At 44.5% G+C, this 24,543-nt stretch overlaps 1 protein-coding gene and 1 long non-coding RNA gene across 3 annotated transcripts in view; one reads left to right on the top strand and one right to left on the bottom strand.

Moving 5' to 3' along the window:
• The window catches only part of LOC122545363 (uncharacterized), a 227,691-nt gene extending 207,064 nt beyond the window's left edge, over positions 1-20,627 (bottom strand). The window contains exon 1 of the mRNA XM_087974111.1: positions 19,569-20,627. Within this exon, the coding sequence (XP_087830237.1) occupies positions 19,569-20,182 (614 nt within the window). The 5' untranslated portion in view covers positions 20,183-20,627. The remainder of the gene's footprint in view (positions 1-19,568) is intronic.
• On the top strand, positions 56-18,680 carry LOC148143317 (uncharacterized). 2 transcript variants are annotated; one of them, XR_015751185.1, is made up of 3 exons: positions 56-656; positions 8,051-8,428; positions 12,343-15,782. It is a non-coding gene; the product is annotated as an uncharacterized LOC148143317 (long non-coding RNA). The 2 variants fall into 2 exon arrangements; XR_015751184.1 differs by lacking the exon at positions 12,343-15,782 and adding an exon at positions 16,937-18,680 and having other exon boundaries at positions 60-656.
• Positions 20,628-24,543: the final 3,916 nt, after the last annotated feature.

Genomic DNA, 24,543 nt, shown 5'->3' on the forward strand with positions numbered 1-24,543 from the left:
TATGGGGCTATGGTTTACATTAAAACCGGAGGGTCATGTCAGAGTGTTTGCTTATATTGAGCAGTTGTAGGAGGTAAAATACACTCCCTGGAGGAGCACCTTCTATGATGCTGCATTTCTTGCCTTCTGCCCTTCGCCCATTTGTTATCTCCCATTTGATTTTACATTTTATTTGGTCAAATTTAATTTCACAATAATCGGACATGGTATTCACTGTGTGCTATCAATTTGTTTGTTGGAATATTGTAAGACAAAATTAATGGTGTCATGTCATTTCTGATGTCAGAGTTTCACATTGAATGTGCAGATGTGAATACCACATGTGAAAATAAATCAAGAACTCCTGCTTTTAACAAATGCAGTTCACTGATATTAATGGCTTTGTCTCATTTCGGGGTGCTGATTCAAGTCTGACCAACAGACTCTTTCATCCCGTCATCCAACTTTATTAAAGTCTGATAGGAAATAACTCTGGCAGGCTAAAATTTATACAATTTATTTATAAGATTTATTTACACGTCCGTTGTGCTTGACGTGGTCTCCTTTGCTTTAGGGAGACTGGACTTGCAGAACGTTTCGGAGAACACCTCTGGGACAAGCGAAGTAAATGATCCACTGTCCTGTGGCTGAACACTTTAACTACCCCTCCCACTCAGGTAAGGCATGTGTGTCCTGGGCTGCCTCCATCGCCAAACTCTAGCCACCTGACACCTGGAGGAAGAACACTTCATCTTCCATTATGGGACCATCCAACAATTGGGATCAGTATAGATTTCACCAGTTTCCTCAATTCCACCCTCCCCCTCCCCCTTAACAAGCTTTATGGGATAGTTAAGTATGGGATCAGAAAAAAAAATGCATTTTCATCTTATACTTTGGTAAACATGGTAACTAGACTTAGTCTACAATAATCTATAAAGAGAAAAGGATCATAAGTCACGGTAATGGAAAAATTGATAAGGAATGAAAGGGGGAATGCTAGCTAAGATACAGTGGAAATGGGGGGAATTTCATGCAAAACTAATTTAGAGGTATGTGGGAAAATATAGACACTGCAGTACTGAACATGACAGCAAACTGTCCTTTTCAGAAAGGTGCATTTGCAAGACGTCAGACAGAGAGGCATAAAATTCCTACAGTGCAGAAAGAGGCCATTTGTCACATTGAGTCTGCACTGACCCACCAAAGAGCATCCCATTCAGAATCACCCCATGCCCCTGCATTTACCATGGCTAATCCACCTAGCCTACACATCATGGAGCAATTTAGCCCGGTCAGTCCACCCACCCTCCATATCTTTGGACTGTGGGAAGAAACGCCTGTAGACAGGGAGAACATCCAAACTCCACACAGTCTGTCACCTGAAGTTGGAATTGAACCTGGGTCCCTGGCGTTGTGAGGTAGCAGTGCTAAGCACCGTACTACCCCAATATGTTATAAAATTTGAAAAAACCCACTAAGTTGTAAATTTGTTCATATGAAGATATTACTGCAAATGATTGGAAGCAATAGTCCAAATGAAATCTTTTTGAGTGTGATCCAAAACGTAATTCTAATCTAATGATTGAAAATGCTTCGACCTCTGGAATGGTCTGTGAGAGTATGTGTTGGAATTAGATTCAATTATGGCATTCAAAAGAGAGTTGGAACATTAAACTAAAAAGTAAAGTAATTGCAGTGTTCGGTGAAGAGAAGTACTAGGTTCTGTGGTGATTATAATGTCAGTTAGGTGGATCGCACAGAATATGAGTTCCTTGATTGGGGCTGTTAACCTGGTCCAATCGGGGAGCCCTGGCTGACAGAAACAGGCATGTCAGAGGTTCTTTTCACTCTGAGCAAACTGGACCAGTGTCAAGGTTTCTGCACATGTAAATAAAGGGTAACATGGTGACACGCCTCTGTGGGGTTGTTTCAGGTACAATCCCCATATTTCCAGGCTGGCTGTCTCCCATTGGATAGTTGACATGTGAATCTCCTGGTCAAGGAGGCGCATGTCTGGGGATTGACCAATAGGAAGCCCAGAAGGACTGGAAGGTGCCTGCTCCTCCTACCAATCAGAATTCCCCACCCCCTCCCCATGTCTAAATGCAGAAGTTGGACCATGAGCTTCTGAAGCTGCTGCTGCTCCTCTCTCAATGAAGATTGATCTTCACCTCAAAGTGCAACTTTCTCCCTCTGTCCAATATTTGTTGGTACAACACTTTTTTTTCGAAGGATGCCATCTTTTCTGATCATCACAGTTAAAGGGGTGTCTTCCATATGATATTCAAAGGGACGGTCAGTTAGGAAGGCAGGGTCATGTCTTGTGTTATTGTGTGGTATGTGTGAAAGCTGCAACAAGACATCTCAACTGCGATGCTCAGTGCTCTGACTGATGAAAGCAAGCGGGCCAAAAGCCTTTCCTGTCTACCTGTGACTCCACTTTCTAGGAGCTATGAACCTGCACCCTAGATCTCTCGGTTTGAATACTGCATGTGAAACAGATTCGATGCTTATTGGTAGACATTATTAGTTGGTGCTTATCTCGACTATTTCAGTACCTTATCTCGATACATAATTCCTGGCTCTCTAATCGTATACTTTTGTTATTCTTTTCTGCCTTTAATATAGCACTGAATCTATTTCACATGCAGTGTCTCCAACCAAGAAGTTCGAGACACTGCATGTGACACTGCAGTGTCTCGAAGAAGTCCTAGAAAGTGGAGTCATGGGTAGACAGGGAGATGAAGAAGACTTTCAGCATGCTTGCTTTCATTGGTCAGAGCATCGAGTATAGGAGTTGGGACATCTTGTTGCAGCTGTACAAGATGTTGGTAAGGAGTACAGCATGCAATTCTAGTCACCCTACTGTTGGAAGGATATTACTAAGTAGAAAGGATGCAGAAAAGATTTACTAGGATGCTACTTGGCTAGAAGGAGAGGCTGGATAGGCTAGGACTTCTTTTTTCCCCAGGAGCACAGGGGACTGAGACGTGATATAAAATCACGAGAGGCATAGATAAGGTAGACAGCCAAAGCTTTTTCCCCATGTGGGGGTCTAAACTTAGAGGACATAAGTTTAAGGTGAGTGGAGGAGAGATATAAATGGGTCCAGAGGGGCAAACGTTTACACGGAGAGAGTGGAGAGTGTCTCGAACAGATTGGCAGAGGTGGTGGTGGAAGCGAATACAATTTTGTCGTAGAGTCATGGAAACAGACCCTTTGGTCCAACCCGTTCATGCTGACCAGATATCCCAACCCAATCTAGTCCCACTTGCCAGCACCGGGCCCATATCACTCCAAACCCTTCCTATTCATATACCCATCCAAATGCGTCTTAAATGTTGCAATTGTACCAGCCTCCATCACATCCTCTGGCAGCTCATTTCATACACGTACCACTCTCTGCGTGAAAAGGTCTCTTTTATATCTTTCCCCTCTCACCCTAAACCTATGACCTCTAGTTCTGGACTCTCCGACGCTAGGGAAAAGACTTTGCCTATTTATCCTACCCATGCCCCTCATAATTTTGTAAACCTCTATAAGGTCACCCCTCAGCCTCCGACGCTCCAGGGAAAACAGCCCCAGCCTGTTCAGCCTCTCCCTGTAGCTTAGATCCTCCAATCCTGGCAACATCCTTGTAAATCTTTTCTGAACCCTTTCAAGTTTCACAACATCTTTCCGATAGGAAGGAGATCAGAATTGCATGCAATATTCCAACAGTGGCCTAACCAATGTCATGTACAGCCGCAACATGACCTCCCAACTCCCAACTCCTGTACTCAATACTCTGACCAATATAGGAAAGCATACCAAATGCCTTCTTCACTATCCTACCTACCTGTGACTCCACTTTCAAGGAACTATGAACCTGCACTCCAAGGTCTTTGTTCAGCAACATTCCCTAGGATCTCCCATGGGGAACCTTGTCGAACGCATTATTGAAGTCCATATAGATCACATCTACTGCTGTGCCCTCATCAATCTTCTTTGTTACTTCTTCAAAAAACTCAGTCAAATTTGTGAGACTTGATTTCCCAAGCACAAAGCCATGTTGACTATCCCGAATCAGTATTTGCCGTTCCAAATACATGTACTTCCTGCCCCTTAGGATTCCTTCCAACAACTTGCCCACCACCGAGGTCAGGCTCACCAGTCTATAGTTCCCTGGTTTGTCTTTACCCCCCTTCTTAAACAGTGGCACCACGTTTGCCAACCTCTTGTCTTCTGGCACCTAACCTGTGACTATCGATGATACAAATATCTCAGCAAAAGGCCCAGCAATCACTTCTCTAGCTTCCCACAGAGTTCTTGGGTACACCTGATCAGGTCCTGGGGATTTATCAACTTTTAACCGTTTCAAGGCATCCAGCATTTCCTCCTCTGTAATCGGGACATTTTGCAAGATGTCACCATCTATTTCCCTACAGTCTATATCTCCCCCATTTTTTGTGGCTCCACACAAAGGCCCCCTTGCTGTTCTTTGAGGGGCCCTATTCTCTCCCTAGTTACCCTTTTGTCCTTAATATATTTGTAAAAACCTTTTGGATTCTCCTTAATTCTATTTGCCAAAGCTATCTCATGTCCCCTTTTTGCCCTCCTGATTTCCCTTTTAAGTATACTGCTACTGCCTTTATACTCTTCTAAGGATTCACTCTATCTATCCCTGACATATGCTTCCTTCTTTTTCTTAACCAAACCCTCAATTTCTTTAGTCATCCAGCATTCTCTGAACCTACCAGCCTTCCCTTTCACCCTGACAGGAGTATACTTTCACTGGATTCCCATTTTCCAGCCGTCCCTTTACCTGCGAACATCTGCCTCCAATGAACTTTCAAAAGTTCTTGCCTAATACCGTCAAAATTGGCATTTCTCCAATTTAGAACTTCAACTTTTAGTTCTGGTCTATCCTCTTCCATCACTATTTTAAAACAAATAGAATTATGGTTGGTGGCCCCAAAATGCTCCCCCACTGACACCTCAGTCACCTTCCCTGCCTTATTTCCCAAGAGTAGGTCAAGTTTTCCACCTCCTCTAGTAGGTACATCCACATACTGAATTAGAAAATTGTCTTGTACACAATTAAGAAATTCCTCTCCATATAAACCTTTAACACTATGGCAGTCCCAGTCGATGTTTGGAAAGTTAAAATCCCCTACCATAACTACCCTATTATTCTTACAGATAGCTGAGATCTCCTTACAAGTTTGTTTCTCAATTTCCCTCTGACTATTGGGGGCTGTATAATACAATCCCAATAAGGTGATCATCCCTTTCTTATTTCTCAGTTCCACCCAAATAACTTCCCTGGATGTATTTCCAGGAATATCCTCCCTCAGCACAGTTGTAATGCTATCCCTTATCAAAAATGCCACGCCCCTTCCTCTCTTGCCTCCCTTTCTATCCTTCCTGTAGCATTTGTATCCTGGAACATTAAGCTGCCAGTCCTGCCCATGCCTGAGCCTGTAATTGCTATGATATCCCAGTCCCATGTTCCTAACCATGCCCTCAGTTCATCTGCCTTCCCTGTTCGGCCCCTTGCATTGAAATAAATGCAGTTTAATTTATTAGTCCGACCTTGTCCCTGCCTGCCCTGACTGTTGACTCACTTCTGTTCTCAGCTGTACCCGTCTCAGATCGATCTCTTTCCTCACTATCTCCTTGGGTCCCCCCCCCCCCCCCCCCCACCAACCTTGCTAGTTTAAATCCTCCCAAGCAGTTCTCGCAAATTACCCTGCCAGTATATTCGTCCCCTTCCAATTTAGGTCCAATCCGTCCTTCTTGTACAGCTCACTTCTACCCCAAAAGAGATTACAATGATCCAAAAATGTGAATCCTTCTCCCATACACCAGCTCCTCAGCCATGCATTAATCTGCTCTATCCTCCTATTCCTGCCCTCACTAGCTCGTAGCACTGGGAGTAATCCAGATATTACTACCCTTGAGGGCCTCCTTCTTAAATTTCTGCCTAACTCTCTCTAATCTCCCTTCAGAGTCTCAACCTTTTCCCTTCCAATGTCATTGGCTCCAATGTGGACAATGACCTCCTACTGGCCCATCTCCCCTGTGAGAACATTCTGCACCCTCTCTGGGACAGCCTTGATCCTGGCACCAGGGAAACAACACACCATTCTGCTTTTTCTCTGCTGGCCACAGAACGTTTTATTCCTCTACAAACACTGCTCCAGGTTAAATTAATAGCTATGGCTTATATTTTATGTTTAATCAAAAGACTTGTCTCCAAAAACACATCATCAAGAAAGAATCCACTATACTCACTACTGCAGCTTTTCTCTTGGGACAGACTTAAAACAACAATTAACTTATCTAATTCTGTGCTGTGAACTTCGCCCAATAGTTCCTCCAAGATTCGTTGTGAATTTCACTGTTTGTTAATTTTCCCAGATGCACTCCGATGTCCAGCGATACACGAATTCAAACAGTCATTGAAGAAACATTTAGACAGATACATGGATGGGAGGGGTATGGAGGGATATGGCCTAAATGCAGGGGAATGGGACTAAATTAATTGTGAAAACTAGGCATCATAGGAACTGTTTCCATGCTATAGACCTCTATGACTCAATTTCAAGACAGAGGGTTAGAATCGTAGAATCCCTACAATGGGGAAGCAGGCCATTCGGTCCACCAAGTTGCCACTGACCCTCCAAAGAACATCCCACTCAGATCTACCCCAACCCTGCATTTTCCATGGCTAATCCCCTGAGCTTGCTTATCCCTGGACACTGGTAGTTTAGCATAGCCAATCCACCTAACCTACACATCCCTGAACACTATGGGTACATCTGCACAGCCAATTCACGCTAACCTGCACCTCTTTGACTGTGGGAGGAAACCGATGCCGACACTGGGGTAATGTTCACACCCCACATGAACATTGCCCAAGGCTGGAATTGAACCTGGTCCCTGGTGCTGTGAGGCAGCAGTGTTAACCACTGAGCCATTGTGCTGCCCCATGGTTATTATGATACTAAAGGTTTTAATTTGATATTTTAAGTTAAGAACAACACCTGTGCCCCCTGTAACCCTGCAAGTTTATTTTTGTTTCAAATACCCATTCAGTTTTGAAATCATTGATCCTTTGACTGGTGGGGAGAGTTTCAAAAGAGATTTACCAGATGTTGTTGGGGATGGAGGGTTTGAGCTATGTGGATAGGATGGATCGGTTGGGACTCTTCTCACTGGAGCTTCAGACATTGAAGGTGACCTGGTAGAGGTTTATAAAATCTTGAGGGGTATAGATAAAGTGAATGAGGTGTATTTTCCATAGGCTGGGGGATTTCAAGACTAGATTAGATTAGATTAGATTACTTTACAGTGTGGAAACAGGCCATTCGGCCCAACAAGTCCACACCGACCCGCCGAAGCGCACCGACCCAGACCCATTCCCCTACAGTTACCCCTGCACCTAACACTACAGACAATTTAGCGTGGCCAATTCACCTAATCTGCACATTTTTGGAGTGTGGGAGGAAACCGGAGCACCCGGAGGAAACCCACGCAGACACGGGGAGAATGTGCAAACTCCACACAGTCAGTCGCCTGAGGCGGGAAATGAACCCGGGTCTCTGGCGCTGTGAGGCAGCAGTGCTAACCACTGTGCCACCGTGCCACCCACTAAGGGGCACATTTTTAGGGTGAGAGGAGACAGAAGTGGCAAAGGTCTTTTACACAGTGGTTCATGTGTGGAATGAACTGCCAGAGGGAGTGGTGGTGCTGCTACAATTACAACATTTAAAAGGAGAGGTGTGGGGGGGATATTGGGTCAGCAGCAGGCAAGTGGGACGAGTTTAGTTTGGGATTATGTTCAGCATGGACTAGTTGAACCGAAGGGTCTGTTTCCATGCCTTACAACTCGAGGAGTCATTCAGGTTACAATGGTCTGACTATCCAGATAACGCATGTGCTCACATCCCTATTAGTCTCTGATCAAATGTTACGGTATATAAGATAACAGAATGTAAAGGAAGATCTTTTGGTTTTGGGGATGTGAAAACCAGAATTGTCTCCTCTAAATCTCTGCGCTGACTTTCATAATCTCTTTATACAGGTTACAAGAAGGGAAGGATCTACAGAGAGAAGTCTGAAAGCAAAAGTCATTTCAGGTCTGAAACAGACACTCAACTCGCCATGATCTGAAGATCACAAGTCTCTGGACCTCAAATGTGAAACATTTATCTATTCTGTTGGCTTCAAAAGTTTTTAAACATCAGTGCGATTGGAAATGCATGGAATGTGAGAACACGCACAGATGTGTGTGAAAGTGTTCGACTGACCATCAGAGGAAGTATTCCCAGGAACACTACCTGAGTGAGAGTCTTCCTGTGTACTTGGCTGTGGAAGGAGCTTGAACCAGTTAGACAGATCGAATCCTCACTGCACAATTGTTACGGACCAGACCGGATCCCCGAACAAATACTTTAAGAAGGTAGCCGTGACCCTCATTTTTTTCTCATTTTAAAGCCATATGTGAAATGTGACTGCTGGCCGTTAAGCAAAACATGATTTGCTTAAAGGCTGTCATTAAAATACAGCTAAAGAGAGGAATTTAGGATAATTCTGCAGACTGGAAACTTAATAGACACAGAGTAACTGTTACTAACTAACTATTCCGATACAGTAACATCCCTTTAAACACACCCTTTTTGGCAAAAAGGCGAATTCCAACACACATTTTCACATCATGTTTTCCAGAAGGAACAAACCAACGAGCAAATTCAGAGAGAGTAGCAGCCAAGAGACACTTACTGAAGCTTCCAACTCCTCCTGCTTAAGGCAAAAATCTAAAATAAAAGTAGGAAATGTGGTCGAGGGTGCTGGACACACCCAAGCTGCTCCCATTGGTCTGTTCTGAATGTTGTGGTTGTGCTAGCCTCCGCCACTTCCTCTAATGGCACGTTCTGTGTGCGCACCACCCTCTGGGTTGGGGGTGGAGGTTGCCCATTGGGTCCTGTTTGTGTCTTTTCTCTCTCATCTTGGACCTATGCCCCATGGTTCTGGACTCCCCCATTCTTGGGGGTGGGGGGGGGATCCTTAACTATTCACCCTACCCACACCCCTCATGATTTTGTAAACCTCTATAAGGTCACCCCTCTTCTTGTAAATCTCATTAATGCAAAGCCAAAGATTCATCAATGTCCAACTGACAGATGTCCAGCTCCCAAAATAGTCTCTCATATTAATTTCCATCAGAAAGTGGTGATGCCAAGACAATGTCTTGCTCCCTCTGAGGTAAGGACTTGGCCACTTCATCCGGCCGATAGTTGTATGAATCGTAGAAGAATCATGGAATCGCTACAGTGCAGAAACAGGCCCTCAGCCCAACAATCCATACTGAGCCTCTGAAGAGTAACCCACCCACACCCATTCTTCTACCCTATTGCTCTACATTTACCCCTGACTAATGCACCGCACCGACACATCCCTGAACACTATGGGACAATTAAGCATGATCAATTCACCCTAACCAGCACATCTTTGGATTGTGGGAGGGAATGAAGCAACCAGAGGAAACCCACACAGACACTGGGAGACAACTTGGAAACTCCACACACACAGTTGCCCCGAGGGAGGAATCGAACTCTGACTCAGCCAGCAATTCAGACCCTGGCAATTTCCACTCACTTCCAGCCTCTTGTCTCAAAAGTGACTGGAATTGAAAGATTCCATCTGAAGTTTTATTTCTCTTCAGTTCCGACCTTCACTGTCGGTCAACGAATCTCTGTTTCCTTTGTCACAATTCTGACAACCTTACAGAGGGGAGGGAGCAACTGGAGATTTATTTTCAGAGTCTAGATTTATTTTCAGAGCAACTCCAATTCACGCTGTGTCAGTCGGTTTCCCTTCGTATGATCAACCTTACCCATGTCGTCTTTTCCCCAGAGATGGGGAATTGAAGATTAGAGGGGATGAATTTGAGATGTGAGGGGAAAGACTTAGGAAGGACCTGAGGGGAAACGTCTTCATGTAGAGGTGGTGCAACAGTTCTGGTCGCCACATTACCAAAAGGATATGGGCGCTTTGGACAGAGTGCAGAGAAGGTTTATGAGGATGTTGCCTGGTGTGGAAGGTGCTAGGTATGAAGAGAGGTTAGGTTTGTTTTCATTAGCAAAAAAGGAGATTGAGGGGGGACCTGATTAGGTTTACAAAATCATGAAATGTATAGACAGGGTGGATAGAGATAAGCTTTTTCCCAGGGTGAAGCCCTTCACCCTGGGAAAGGTCATGCTTTCAAGGTGAGAGGTGGAAAGTTTAAAGGGGATACATGCGGCAAGTACTTTACACAGAGGGTGATGGGCACCTGGAACCATTGCCAGCAGAGGTAGTAAAGATAGGCATGGTAGATTCATTTAAGATGCATCTAGGCAGATGCATGAGTAGGTGGGGAGCAGAGGGATACAGATGCTTAGGAAGTGGGCAACAGGTTTACACAGTAGGTTTGATCGGCTCAGGCTTGGAGGGCTGAAGGGCCTGTTCCTGGGCTGTAAATTTTCTTTGTTCTTTGTATGTGGAGTTGGCTGCCAGAGAAAGTGGTTGAGACAGATACAATAACAACGTTTAAAAGGCATCTGGACGGGTTTTTGGATCATAGAATTATAGCATCTCTACAGTGTGGCAACAGTCCCTTTGGCCCAAAACATTCACACTGGCCTTCTGAAGAGTATCTCACCCAGACCCATTCCCCTATTATTCTCCATCTTCCTCTATAAGAGTACCCTTCAGTTTCCAGAGAAAAAAATCCCAGTCTATCCAACCTCTCCCTATAACTCAATTTTTCCAGACTCGGTAGCATCTTAGTAAATCTGTTCTGCACTCTTTCTAGTTTAATAATTTCCTTTCAATAGTAGGGTGACTAGAACTGAAGGCAGTATTCTGAAAGTGGTCTCACGAAGATCTTATAAAGCTGCAACAAAATGTCCCAACTCAATAAATACTGAGAAACTGGACATTGGTAATCAGAAACAAAAACAGAAGTTGCTGGAAAAGCTCAGCAGATCTGGCAGCATCTGTGGAGAGAAATCAGAGTTAACATTTTGGGATCAGTTTTGAGGGGCACCAGACCCAAAACGTAAACTCTGATTTCTCTCCATGGGATGCTCCAATGCTCAGTGCTCTGACCAATGAAAGCAAGCGTGCTGAAAGTCATCTTCACCGCCCTGCCTACCTCTGAGTCCACGTTCAAGGAACTATGCACCTGCACCCTCTAGCTCACTTACAATTGACATGTATGTCCTGCCCTGGTTTGACCCACCAAAATGCATTGATCGAAATTAAACTCCATCTGCCAATCTTCAGTCCATGGCCCACTTAGAGTCATAGAGTAAGACAGCATGGGAACAGGCCCTTTGGCCTAAACTGGTCCATGGTGCCCACCCAGCTAGTTCCAATTAGAGTCATAGAGATATACAGTACAGAAGTGATCCTTCAGTCTAACTCATCCATACTTACCAGATATCCTAACCTAATCTAGTCCCATTTGCCAGCACTTAGCCCATATCTCTATAAGCACTTCCTTTATTCATATACCCATCCAGATGTCTTTTAAATGCTGCAGTTGTACCAGCCTCCACCACTTCCTATGGCAGCTCATTCCAAACATGCACCACCCTCTGCTTGAAAAAGTTGCTCCTCAGGTCCCTTCCCCTTTCACCCTATACCTATGCCCTATAGTTCTGACTTTCCCACCGCAGGGAAAAGACCTTGTATATTTACCCTGTCCATGCTCCTCATGATTTTATCAACCTCTAAAGTCACCCCTCAGCCTCCGATGCTCCAGGGAAAACAGCCCTCTGATTTTGGTGCAGTATCTTGTATAGTTTCAGCTGACCTCAATGTATTTCCAATGAAGTTAATCATTTCACTGAATGATAAAGAGATGGACAGGGTTGTGGTCTGGCCCCGGACCTTTGTGACGTTTCCCAGACTCTGATCTCCCTCCTTGAGGCCTTTTCACACTGGATCCTGTATTCATGTAACATTTACCTGCTGCATCGTGGCAACCGCCAATTCATTGGATACTTGCCCATCGCTTCAGGAACCTTTTAAATTCCTCATTAAAGACGATCCAAATGCATATTGATCTTTGATCAGTTCCATCAAATTTATGGTTACACCTACTGTTAGAATTCTTTAGCTAATAAGTTGTTGCTTCCCATGTTTACCAGTCACCTCTATCTTTATCCTTGGGTGTCTTATGATGTATTCATTCACCTCACATTCCAATGTCTGCTAATTTCTGTATCAATGATTCGTTCCTCTCCGTATGATATGGGGCTGCTTTCACTATCTGAAACTGGTTGGAATCTTTTCTTCTAATGCTTTAATGATTTTTTTGTTCTGCAGGTAGATCTGTAACTACTAAAGGACCTATATCTATAAATATTTGAAGGATCTTCGAGTCATAGAGATGTACAGCACAGAAACAGACCCTTTGGTCCAACCTGTCCATGCCGACCAGATATCCCAACCCAATCTAGTCCCACCTGCCAGCACCCGGCCCATATCCCTCCAAACCCTTCCTATTCATATACCCATCCAAATGTCTCGTAAATGTTGCAATTGTACCAGCCTCCACCACATCCTCTGGCAGCTCATTCCATACACGTACCACCCTCTGCGTGAAAAGGTTGTCCCTTAGGTCTCTTTAATATCTTCCCCTCTCACCCTAAACCTATGCCCTCTAGTTCTGGACTCCCCGACCCCAGGGAAAAGACTTTGTCTGTTTATCCTATCCATGCCCCTCATAATTTTGTAAACCTCTATAAGGTCACCCCTCAGCCTCCGACGCTCCAGGGAAAGCAGCCCCAGCCTGTTCAGCCTCTTCCGATAGTTCAAATCCTCCAACCCTGGCAACATCCTTGTAAATCTTTTCTGAACCCTTTCAAGTTTCACAACATCTTTCTGATAGGAAGGAGACCAGAATTGCACGCGATATTCCAACAGTGGCCCAACCAATGTCCTGTACAGCCGCAACACGACCTCGCAACTCCTGTACTCAATACTCTGACCAATATAGGAAAGCATACCAAATGCCGCCTTCACTATCCTACCTACCTGTGACTCCACTTTCAAGGAGCTATGAACCTGCACTCCAAGGTTTCTTTGTTCAGCAACCTAATCTAAATATTAGAACAGATTGATTAAATAATTAAAGAGTCGACAGAGTTATTATCGTTTTACTTGTCAGAACTATCTTAAGCAAACATTTTTCCCAAGATGTCTAACTCCTGTCAACTATGTTCCGCTGCATTAACCATGGCTAGTTGTCTGTGTCCTGCTCAGTTATGGCCAGTCAGAACAGGAAAAGACTTTGGCTTTTCACCCTATCTGTGCCCCTCATCATTTTATAAACTTCTGGAATTGTCTGAAGACAAGTATCTGTGATGCTGGAGATCACTGGAGGAGGCCAAGATGGATCATCCACTTGGTACTTCTGGCTGAAGATTGCTGTGAGTGCTTCAGCCTGATTTTTTTGTGCTGATGTGCTGGGCTCTTCCATCATTGAGGATGGGGATATTGGTGGAGCCACCTCCTCCAATGAATTTGTTAATTGTCCACTACTGGATAGGGTAGGACTGCAGAGCTTCGATCTGATCCATTGGTTGCATTATTATTATTCACAATTTATAATAATGATTTGGAGTTGGGGATAATGGGTCACAGGTCAAAGTTTGCAGAGGACTGTGAAACTTTGCAGAGGAACATAGATATTTTGAGTGAGTGGGCAAAGGTCTGCAGATGGAAAACAATGTTAATAAATGTGAAGTCATCCATTTTCATGGGAATAGCAGTAAAAAGGACTATGACTTAATGGTGAGAAGTTGCAGCATGCTGCTGTGCAGAGGGACCTGGGTGTCCTTGGACACGAATCAGAGGGTTGGTCTGCAGGTGCAACGAGTAATTAAGACGGCAAATGGAATTTTGTCCATCATTACTAAAGGGATTGAGTTTAAAAGGCGGGAGTTATGTTGGCCGTTCCAACAATCAAGTTTACGCCATTCCCTCCGAAGAACGTTTCTCACAGATCCCCCTCCCACCCTATCCAGTCGTTTCTGCTGGTGGGTGAGACCTGGACTAGGGGTATTGGCCTCAATATGAGGGGGAGTAGAATTCGGACAGAGATGAGGAGGAACTGTTTTTCCGGGAGAGTACTGAATCTTTGGAATTCTCTGCCCAAGGAAGCAGTAGAGGCAGCTTCATTAAGTATATTCAAGACACAACTGGATGAGTTTTTACATAATAGGGGAATTAAGGGTAGTCGGGATCATGCAGATAGGAGGAGCTGAGACAATGAATCGATCAGCCATGATTTTAATGAATGGCAGAGCAGGTTCAATGGGCCAAATGGCCTGCTCCTGCTTCTATTACTATGAAACTATAACCCTACATTTTCCATGGCTAACCCATCTAATCTGCACATCCCTGGACACAATGGGCAATTTAGCATGGCCAATCTAAATTGAGGCTTGTGAGCATTGTAGTGATGTGAATAATGAACATCAGAGAATGATAGAAGGGGACAAGGAGGATAAATGTATCAGCACTCAAAATTGGATTCTAAAAATCACAAAACTTGAAACTAAAGAGTGTGTCGGAATGTGTGCTGCATTGTCACAAAACTGAATGAATTGACTGCACACGTTGAAGAGAATAATTATGATCGGAGACTCTACAGCGATGCGGCTTCAGGATGACAAGGATTAGATCCTGAATATTGAGGGGGTGCCATTCAAGTCAAATGGGAAGCTAGGTAAAGGTAGAGAGTTGGCACTGCTCATCAAAGCACTGATAACATGGTCGTGTGGTGTCAGCTTGGATTTCAGGTCCTGATTTCTCGTCCTCTGTTGATCTCCCTGTTCCCACAGAGGAAGATGTCAGCTGTTCTCAGCTCTGCTGAAGCTCTGACCTTCACCCCCACCCCCACCCCCCAGCCCTAACACCTTCTGGAACAATAAAACATTCAGTCGATCAAGGCCCATTCCACAATCTCCCAGCCTTAGGTCGCTTTTAAATCTTTGCCCTCTCACCCTAAACCAATGCCCTCTGGTTTCAGACTTCCCCCACCCTGGGGCATAGATGTTACCCATTTCCCCTATCCGTGCCACTCATGATTTGATAAATCTCGACAAGTTCACCCTCTGCTTCTGACGGCCCAAGGGCAACATCCCCATCCTTTTCAGTCTCATTTTATACCACAAACCCTCCAACCCTGGCGACATCCTTATCAATCTATTGGAGTTTCACGATATCTTCCTATCCTATAGGAGGGAGACCAGAATAAATGCAACATTCCAAAGGTGGCCTAACCAATGTCCTGTACAGCTGCAACTTGACCTTCCAACTCCTATACCCAATGCACTCAGTGGGTCAAATGGCCTCTTTCTGCACTGCAGATGTTTTATGATTTTAATTGATATAATATGTAGATTTATATTAAATATAAATTGCTTCATATGGTGTAAGTCTGATATTCACTGTTGTATAAGCTGCATGGCTATGATCTTTTACCTAATATAGTAATGGAATTACATGCTGTATTTCTTGTCATCAATTTTATTTAATAGGTGAGCAGGAAGTCATTCAGCAACTTTACTGGCTTTATTTTATCAAGCAGTGGAGTTTAATTTAGATAAATGTGAGTTGCTGCATTTTGGGAAAGCAAATCTTAGCAGGACTTATGCACTTAATGGTAAAGTCCCAGAGAGTGTTGCTGAACAAAGACACCTTGGAGTGCAGGTTCATAGCTCCTTGACAGTGGAGTCACAGATAGATAGGATAGTGAAGACGGCGTTTGGTATGTTTTCCTTTATTGGTCAGAGTACAGGAGTTGGGAGGTCATGTTGCTGCTATACAGGACGTTGGTTAGGCCACTGTTGAAACATTGCGTGCAGTTCTGGTCTCTTTCCTATCGGAAAGGTGTTGTGAAACTTGAAAGGATTCAGAAAAGATTTACAAGGATGTTGCCAGGGTTGGAGGATTTGAGCTATAGGAAGAGGTTGAATAAGCTGGGGCTGTTTTCCCTGGAGCGTCGGAGGCTGAGGGGTGACATTATAGAGGTTTATAAAATCATGAGGGGCACGGATAGGATGAACAGACAAAGTCTTTTCCCTGGGGTCGGGGAGTCCAGAACTAGAGGGCATAGGTTTAGGGTGAGAGGGGAAATATGTAAAAGGAACCTAAGAGGCAACTTTTTCACTCCAGTACATGTATGGAATGAGCTGCCAGAGGAACTGGTGGGAGCTGGTACAATTGCAACATTTAAAAGGCATCTGGATGGGTATATGAATAGGAAGGGTTTGGAGGGATATGGGCCGGGAGCTGGCAAGTGGGACTAGATTGGGTTGGGATATCTGGTCGGCATGGACAGGTTGGACTGAAGGGTCTGTTTCTGTGCTGTAACCTGTATGACTCTATGATGTTTCATTTTCATATCCTTATTCAGTTTCATTTCCAAGTCATTGTAACCAAATGAAGTTTTCCTCAATACACACTTAAGGCTATCTGGCTGCCTGATGTGTCCTGGATAATATGTGATCAACAGGCATCTGGTAATCTACAGGAGTTGTCATTTTTTTTAGATTACTTAGTGTGGAAACAGGCCCTTCAGCCCAACAAGTCCACACCGACCCACCAAAGTGCAACCCACCCAGGCCTATTCTCCTACATTTACCCCTACACCTAACACTACAGGCAATTTAGCATAGCCAATTCACCTAACCTGCACATTTTTGGACTGTGGGAGGAAACCGGAGCACCTGGAGGAAACCCACACAGACATGGGGAGAATGTCCAAACTCCACACAGTCAGTTGCCTAAGGCGGGAATTGAACCCGGGTCTCTGGCGCTGTGAGGTAGCAGTGCTAACCACCATGCCGCCCACATTATATTTATTTCACTGTACTGACAGTGATCACTTATTTTGTGAATTTCGTTGCAGGAAGACATGAGGAAAGAACCAAATGTTACATCAACCTCTGATGGAGCCACTTGATTTATTGGGAAAGGAAATCAAGGAAATCGTACCAAACATCATCTTCACTATCCTATCTACCTGCAACTCTGAAGGAATTATGAATCTGTACTCCAAAGTCTCTTTGTTCAGCAACACTCCCTAGGACCTTACCATTAAGTGTATAAGTCCTGATCTGATTGGTTTTTCAAAAATGCAGCACTTCGCATTCATCTGAATTAAACTCCATCTGCCACTCCACAGCCCATTGGCCCATCTCATCGAGATCCTGTTTTAATCAGAAGTAAACTTCTTCGCTGTCCACTATACCTCCAATTTTGGTGTCCTCTGCAAACTTACTCCACCTATGTTCATAGCCAAATCACTTATATAAATGATGAAAAGTAATGGACCCAGCACCGATCCTCGTGGCACACACTGGTCATAGGCCTCCTGTCTGAAAAGCACCCCTCCACCACTGTCTTCTACCTTTGAGCTAGAACTGAAAAAAATAATTCTGAGGTCAAAATGCCTTCCCTCGTTGTGGTTCTGTTCGCCGAGCTGGGAATTTGTGTTGCAGCCGTTTCGTCCCCTGTCTACGTGACATCCTCAGTGCTTGGGAGCCTCCTGTGGAGTGCTTCTGTGATCTTTCCTCCGGCATTTATAGTGGTTTGTATTTTCCGCTTCCGGTTGTCAGTTCCAGCTGTCCGCTGCAGTGGACAGATACAAATCACTATAAATGCCGGAGGAAACATCATAGAAGCGCTTCACAGGAGGCTCTCAAGCACTGAGGATGTCACCTGGATAGGGGACGAAACGTCTGCAACACAACTTCCCAGCTCGGCGAACAGAACCACAACAACGAGCACCCGAGCTACAAATCTTCTCCCAAACTTTGAATGCCTCTCCTCTTCTTCTCCTGCTCACAGTATGCTGGCTGTAGCCAGCCAGCTGAGAGTCAGTCCTCAACGGAGGAGATTCCAATCTCCTGGTATTTTTTTTTTACTGAGGTAACTAAATCTCTTGGTTAAACTTTTTTTTAAAATCCGCTCACATTTTTTTCCCCAGCACCCATGTGTGTGCGGAGGTGTGAGATAGCAGATACATTCAATTTTGCTCAAAGCGCACAATCTGCAGGCAGTCAATCCATTTTTTATTTGGAAGTAGAACCAGTCTGACTCAACATTAGGAAACAGGCAGGCTCTAACCTCACACCTTAAATACATTGTCTGAGCTGAAATGTCACCTTCAAATTACATCGAGAACGTTCCTTATAAGTAGTTCTGGGATTTACATATTAATGAACTGAAACCTGCAACCCATTCTAAAAGCTGAAAGACTTGACAGCAATCTAGATTTGTTCAATTCAGTTGTATGACACAGAATTTGTCCCAAAAAATTACAATGTCTTGTGATCCTGCTCCACAGCTACCTGATGAAGGAGCAGCACTTCGAAAGCTCGTCCTTCCAAATAATACCAGGTTATGTTCCAATACGTTTGTCTGATTTTTACCTTTGTTTCTCGTGAACACAGCCCACACTTTCTGCTGCAGGCAGTAACCTTTACAATGCTGATGAAATGATGCAGTACCTGCAGAGATGAAAAACTTAACAGTTTTAATTTTAATTCTGTCTTATGATCCTGCTCCACAGCTACCCGATGAAGGAGCGGTGCTCCAAAAGCCGGTACTTCCAAATAAACCTGTTGAACTATAACCTGGTGTTGTGAGACTTTTAATCTTTGTTTCTAGTGAATACAGCCCACATCTCCCACTGCTGCCAGTAACCCTTACAATGCTGATGAAACAATGAACCCGAACTCCTGAAAAATTTATAATTTCTCACAATTCTGCCACTCGTTCACTTCTGATCCAGGACATTGGAAACTTAGTGCTGGAGGTTGAAAGAAATGAGTAGCTTTAAAACAAAAACTTGTTGAATCTCTCAGCTTTCAATGAGAGTCTGAGTCTGACGGTGAATTCTGGTAACCTTTATTGCAACCCTGCTTCATTACAGTTTCAATTTTTCCCAGAAAAAAGGTGCACGAAAAGTAGCGTTTTTTAAAAAAACAGTTCAAGGTCAAAGCGCACACACTCCCCATCCCCCACTTTCTTTACTATTGGTCAGCACCAAATTATCCCTTTGTAACTGGATCCTTGGAACAGCCTTCACCTGGAGGAAGTATTGCCTCACTCAGCAGTTTCAGCCTACACTCTGTATACAAGTTAGTTTCTCCAGCTCATTTGCAGGAGGGAGGTGCAATCATGAGTCAACCACACTGCTGTGGGTGTGGAGTCACGGGTAGGCCAGACCGGGTAAAGGATGCAACTGGGATGACAGTGAATCCTTTCCTGCAAAGGTAGCTTCATTCTCTAAAAAGGACTTGAGTGAATAAGATGGGAGTTTTCTTCCCCTGAAAATGGTTTCATCATTTGATTCTGAACTCCAGATTTCAATTGCGCCATCTACCATGGTGGGATTCAAACCTGGGAGACCCCAGAACTGGGTTGATTGTCTAGTCGAAAATGGTACTTATCCGTCACTCCTTCAATTTCTCTGTGATGGCACGTGAACTCGATGTCTCTGGAGGTAGGAGGAGCAGGTGAAGCCCTTCCTGCACTTGGAGCAGGTGAATGGCCTCTCCCCAGTATGGATCCGCTGGTGGGTCAGCAGGTTGGAAGAATTGGTAAATCCCTTCCCACACTCAGGGCAGGTGAATGGCCTCTCCCCTGTGTGGACCCGCTTATGCTGCCGCAAATTGCTCAAATGATTGAATCCTTTCCCACACACAGAGCAGGTGAATGGTCTTTCCCCTGTGTGGATCCGCTGGTGGTTCAGCAGGCTGGAAGAATCAATGAATCCCTTCCCACACTCTCGGCAGGTGAACGGCCTCTCCCCCGTGTGGAGCCGTTCATGCTTCCTCAAGTTGCTCACACGACGGAAAGCCTTCCCGCACTCTGAGCAACCGAACGGCCTCTCCCCAGTGTGGACCCGCTGGTGGGTCAGCAGTGCAGATGAATGCGTGAACCCCTGCCCGCACACCAAGCACGTGAACGGCTTCTCTCCCGTGTGGACCCACTGGTGCGCCCGCAGGTTGGAAGAATTTGCGAATCCCTTCCCACACACTGAGCAGATGAACGGCTTCTCCCCGGTGTGAACGCGTCTGTGAATTTCCAGCACTGAGGGGGAAGGGAATCCTTTCCCACAGTCCCCACATTTCCACGGCTTCCCCATGGGGAGAGTGTTCCTTGTGTCACTCTGGGTTTGAAATTACAAACAGAACGGGTACACAGTCTGTCCCCACCGTGAGGGGTGTGATTTTGATTCCCCCAAGCTGAGGAAATGGTTTGAAGCACTTTTTCACAGTCAGCACACTGAATCTCCCTCACTTAGTTTTCTTCCTGCCACACTCGTGTCCAAAACCTCTCAAGCAGACCAAAGCAAACATTTCCTCTCAACTTGAATGGCTGCTGATATTCAAGTCCCAATGAATCAATGAGCTCTGCCAGAAGTTGATGTATCAATTGCTTTCAAATTTCTTTCCCCATGTCTTCCTGCAAAAATAAACTCACAAAATAAGTGATCACGGTCAGTACAGTTAAGTAAAGATACATTGATGGCAATTCCTGTAGATTGCCAGGTGCCTGCTGATCACATTATCCAGGTCACAGAAACCTGAAAACCCTCATGCAGCCAGATAGCCTTAAGTGTGTATGGAGGAAAACTTCATTTAGGGGACAATGACCTGGAACAAGCTGCCTACAAAGGTGCTGGATCAAGATATGAAAATAAACTGTCAAGGCTGCTTGCAGAAAGAAAAAGCCAGGAAAGTTGCTGAATGAGTAAGGTGAGGGATAGGTCCCAGGGAAATAGTGAGGAAAGAGATTAACCCGAGATTCGTACAGTTGGGAAAGGGAGTGAATCAAACAGTCAGGGCAGGAAGGAATAATGCAGAGAACAACGTAGGACTGAAGTTATACTGCATTTACATCAACGCAAGAGACCTAACAGGGAAGGCAGATGAAATCAGGGTTCATGGTCAGAAACATGGGACTGGGACATCATAGCAATTACAGAAATGTGGCTCAGGGATTGGCAGCTCAATGTTCCAGGATACAAATGCCATAGGAAAGATACAGGGGGGACAAGAGAGGTGGGGAGTGGTGTTTTGATAAGGGATAGTATTACAGCTGTACTTAGGGAGGATATTCCTGGGAATACATCCAGGGGAATTATTTGGGTGGAACTGAGAAATAAGAAAGGGATGATCACCTTATTGGGATTGTAATATAAACCTCTAATAATCAGCAGGAAATTGAGATACAAATTTGTAAGGAGATTTCAGTTATCTGTAAGAATAATAGGATGGTTATGGTAGGGAATTTTAACTTTCCAAACATTGACTAGGACTACCAGCGTTCAGGGTTGATATCAAGAGGAATTTGTTAAGCGTGGACAAGACTATTTTCAGAGGCAGTATGTGGATGTTCCTACCAGAGAAGGTGCAAAACCTGACCTACTTTTAGGAAATAAGGCAGGGCAGGTGACTGAGGTGTTAGTGCTGGACCACTTTGGGAAAGGGACAGACCGGATCTAAAAGTTGAAGTTCTAAATTGGAGGAAGGCTAATTTTGATGGTATTAGGCAAAAACTTTCAAAAGTTGTTTGGGAGGCAGATGTTCACAGGATGGCTGAAAAATGGGAAGCCTTCAGATATGAGATAATAAAAGTCCAGAGACAGTATGTTCCTGTTAGGGTGAAAGAAAAGGCTAGTAGGTGTAGGGAATGCTGGATGACTAGAGAAATTGAGGAGCAGGCTAACAACAAGAAGGAAGCATATGACAAGTATGGACAGAACAAATCGAATGAATCCTTAGAAGAGTATAAAGGTGGTAGGAGTATGCTTAAGAGGGAAATCAGGAGGCAAAAAGGGACATGAGATAGCTTTGGCAAATAGGGTTAAGGAGAATTAGAAGGGTTTTTATAAATTAAGGACAAAAGGGTAATTGGGAGAGAATAGGGCCCCTCAAAGATCAACAAGGCAGCCTATGTGTGGAGCCGGAGTAGATGAGGGAAATACTAAATGAGTATTTTGCATCAGTGTTTACTGTGAAGGAGGACATGGAAGATATAGAATGTGGGGACATAGATGGTGACGTCTTGACAAATGTCCACATTACAGAGGAGGTAGAGCTGGATGTCTTGAAACACATAAAAGTAGATAAATCCTCAGAAGCTAGGCAAGTGACTCTTGGGCCCCTTGCTGAGATATTTGTATCATCGATAGTCACAGGTGAGGTGTCGGAAGACTGGAGTGGCTAACGTGGTGCCACTATTTAAGAACGGTGGTAAGGAAAAGCCAGGGAACTATAGACCAGCGAGCCGGACATCAGTGATAGGCAAGTTGTTGGAGGGAATCCTGAGAAACAGGATTTACATGTGTTTGGAAAGGCAAGGACTAATTAGGGATAGTCAGCATGGCTTTGTGCTTAGGAAATCAATCAAACAAAGTTCCTCATGGAAGACTCATTAGCAAGGTAAGATCTTATGAAATACAGGGAGAACTAGTCAACCGGATACTGAACTGGCTTGAAGGTAAAAGAAAGAGGATGGTGGTGGAGAGTTCCTTTTCAGTCTGGAGCCTGTGACCAGTGGTGCCACAACGATCGGTGCTGAATCCACGACTTTTTGTCATTTATATAAATGATTTGGATGTGAACATAGCAGGTATAGTTAATAAGTTTGCAGATGACACCAAAATTGGAGATTCAGTGGACAGCGAAGAAGGTTGCCTCTGATTAAAATAGGATCTTGGGCTGAGGAGTGGCAGATGGAGTTTAATTCAGATAAATGCGAGGTGCTGCATTTTGGAAATGCAAATCAGATCAGGACTTATTCAACCTCAATGTCATGGAGATGTACAGCATGGAAACAGACCCTTCGGTCCAACTTGCCCATGCTGACCAGATATCCAAAATTTATCTTGCTGCATTTACCAGCCCATCTCTCTCTCGACCTTTCCTATTCAAACACCCATCCAGAGGCCTTGTAAATGTTGTCATTGTACCAGCCTCCACCACTTCCTCTGACAGCTCATTCAATACATGCACCACCCTCTGCATGGAACTTTACATCGTTCCCCTCTCATTCTCAACCTCTGCCCTCTACTTCTGGACCCCCCCTACCCCAGGAAAGAGACCTTGTATAGTTATTCTATCCATGCCCCTCATGAATTTACAGTAAGATCACCCCTCAGCCTCCAACACTCCAGGGAAAAAAATCTATTCAGCCTCTCCCTGTAGCTCAAACCCTCCAACCCTGGAAACATCCTTGTAAAGCTTTTCTGAACCTTTCCATCCTTGCTACTCAAATACTAATTTTACACAGAGGGTGGTTCATGTGTGGAATGAACTTCCTGAGAAAGTGGTGGATGCCGATAGAATTAAAAGACATTTGTTTCAGTACATGAATAGGAAAGGTTTAGAGGGATACAGTCCAAGAGCACGCAGGAGAGACTGGTTTAATGTGGGACTATGGTTGGCATGGACTGGTTGGACTGAAGGTCTGTTTCCATGCTGTATGACTCTATGGCAGGCTTTTAGTCACAGGTAGACAGGACAGTGAAGGTGGTGTTTGGTACACTTCACAGGACATTGGTTAGGCCACTTTTGTAGTATTGCATGCAGTTCTGGTACCAGTGATCCCACCCTGACACGCCATGCACTAGAGATAATGACTAAAATTGACTGGGTCACAGAATAAAATCATAAAACCCCTGCAGTGCACAAAAAGGCTATTTGGTCCATTGAATGCATTGGGTATAGGAATTGGGAGGTCATGATGTAGCTGTACAGGACATTGGTTAGGCTACTTTTGGAATATTGCATTTGATTCTGGTCTCCCTGCTACAGGGTAGGAAGGATGTTGTGAAACTTGAAAGGATGCAGGACATATTGATAAGGATGTCGCCAAGGTTGGAGGGTTTGTGGTATAAAGAGAGGCTGTTTCCTTGGTGCATCAGAGGCCGAGGGATAACCTTGTCAATGTTTATAAAATCATGAGGGGCATGAATAGAATAAATAGGGAAGCATACTTCCCCAGGGTGGGGGTGTCCAAAACCAGAGGTCATAGGTTTAAGGTGGGAGGGGAAAGATTTAAAAGTGACCTAAGGGTCAATGTTTTCACACAGAGGGTGGTGCGTTTATGCACTGAGCTGCCAGAGGAAGTGGTCAGTACAATTACATTTAAAAGGCATCCAAATGGGTATGTGAATAGGAAGGGTTTAGAGGGATAAAGGCCAAATGCTGGCAAATGGACCTAAATTTACATAGGATACCTTGTCTGCAAGGATGTGTTGGATCGCAGTCTATTTCCGTGCTGTATATCTCTATGTCTATTTGATAACAGATGCTTTATTTCTGTTGATGCAAATATTTTTATCATTCATGCCTGGGTGGTAATACCTTTCATGCATTGTCTGAGCTGAAATAGAGTCATAGAGATGTACAGCATAGAAACAGACCCTTCGGTCCAACCTGTCCATGCCGACTAGACATCCCAACACAATCTAGTCCCACCTGCCAGCACCTGGCATAG

This window comes from Chiloscyllium plagiosum, unplaced genomic scaffold (genome assembly GCF_037043375.1).
Source record: "Chiloscyllium plagiosum isolate Xiang-an unplaced genomic scaffold, Cpla_swu_hap1 HiC_scaffold_27, whole genome shotgun sequence".
In the NCBI taxonomy this organism is placed as follows: Eukaryota; Metazoa; Chordata; class Chondrichthyes; order Orectolobiformes; family Hemiscylliidae; genus Chiloscyllium; species Chiloscyllium plagiosum.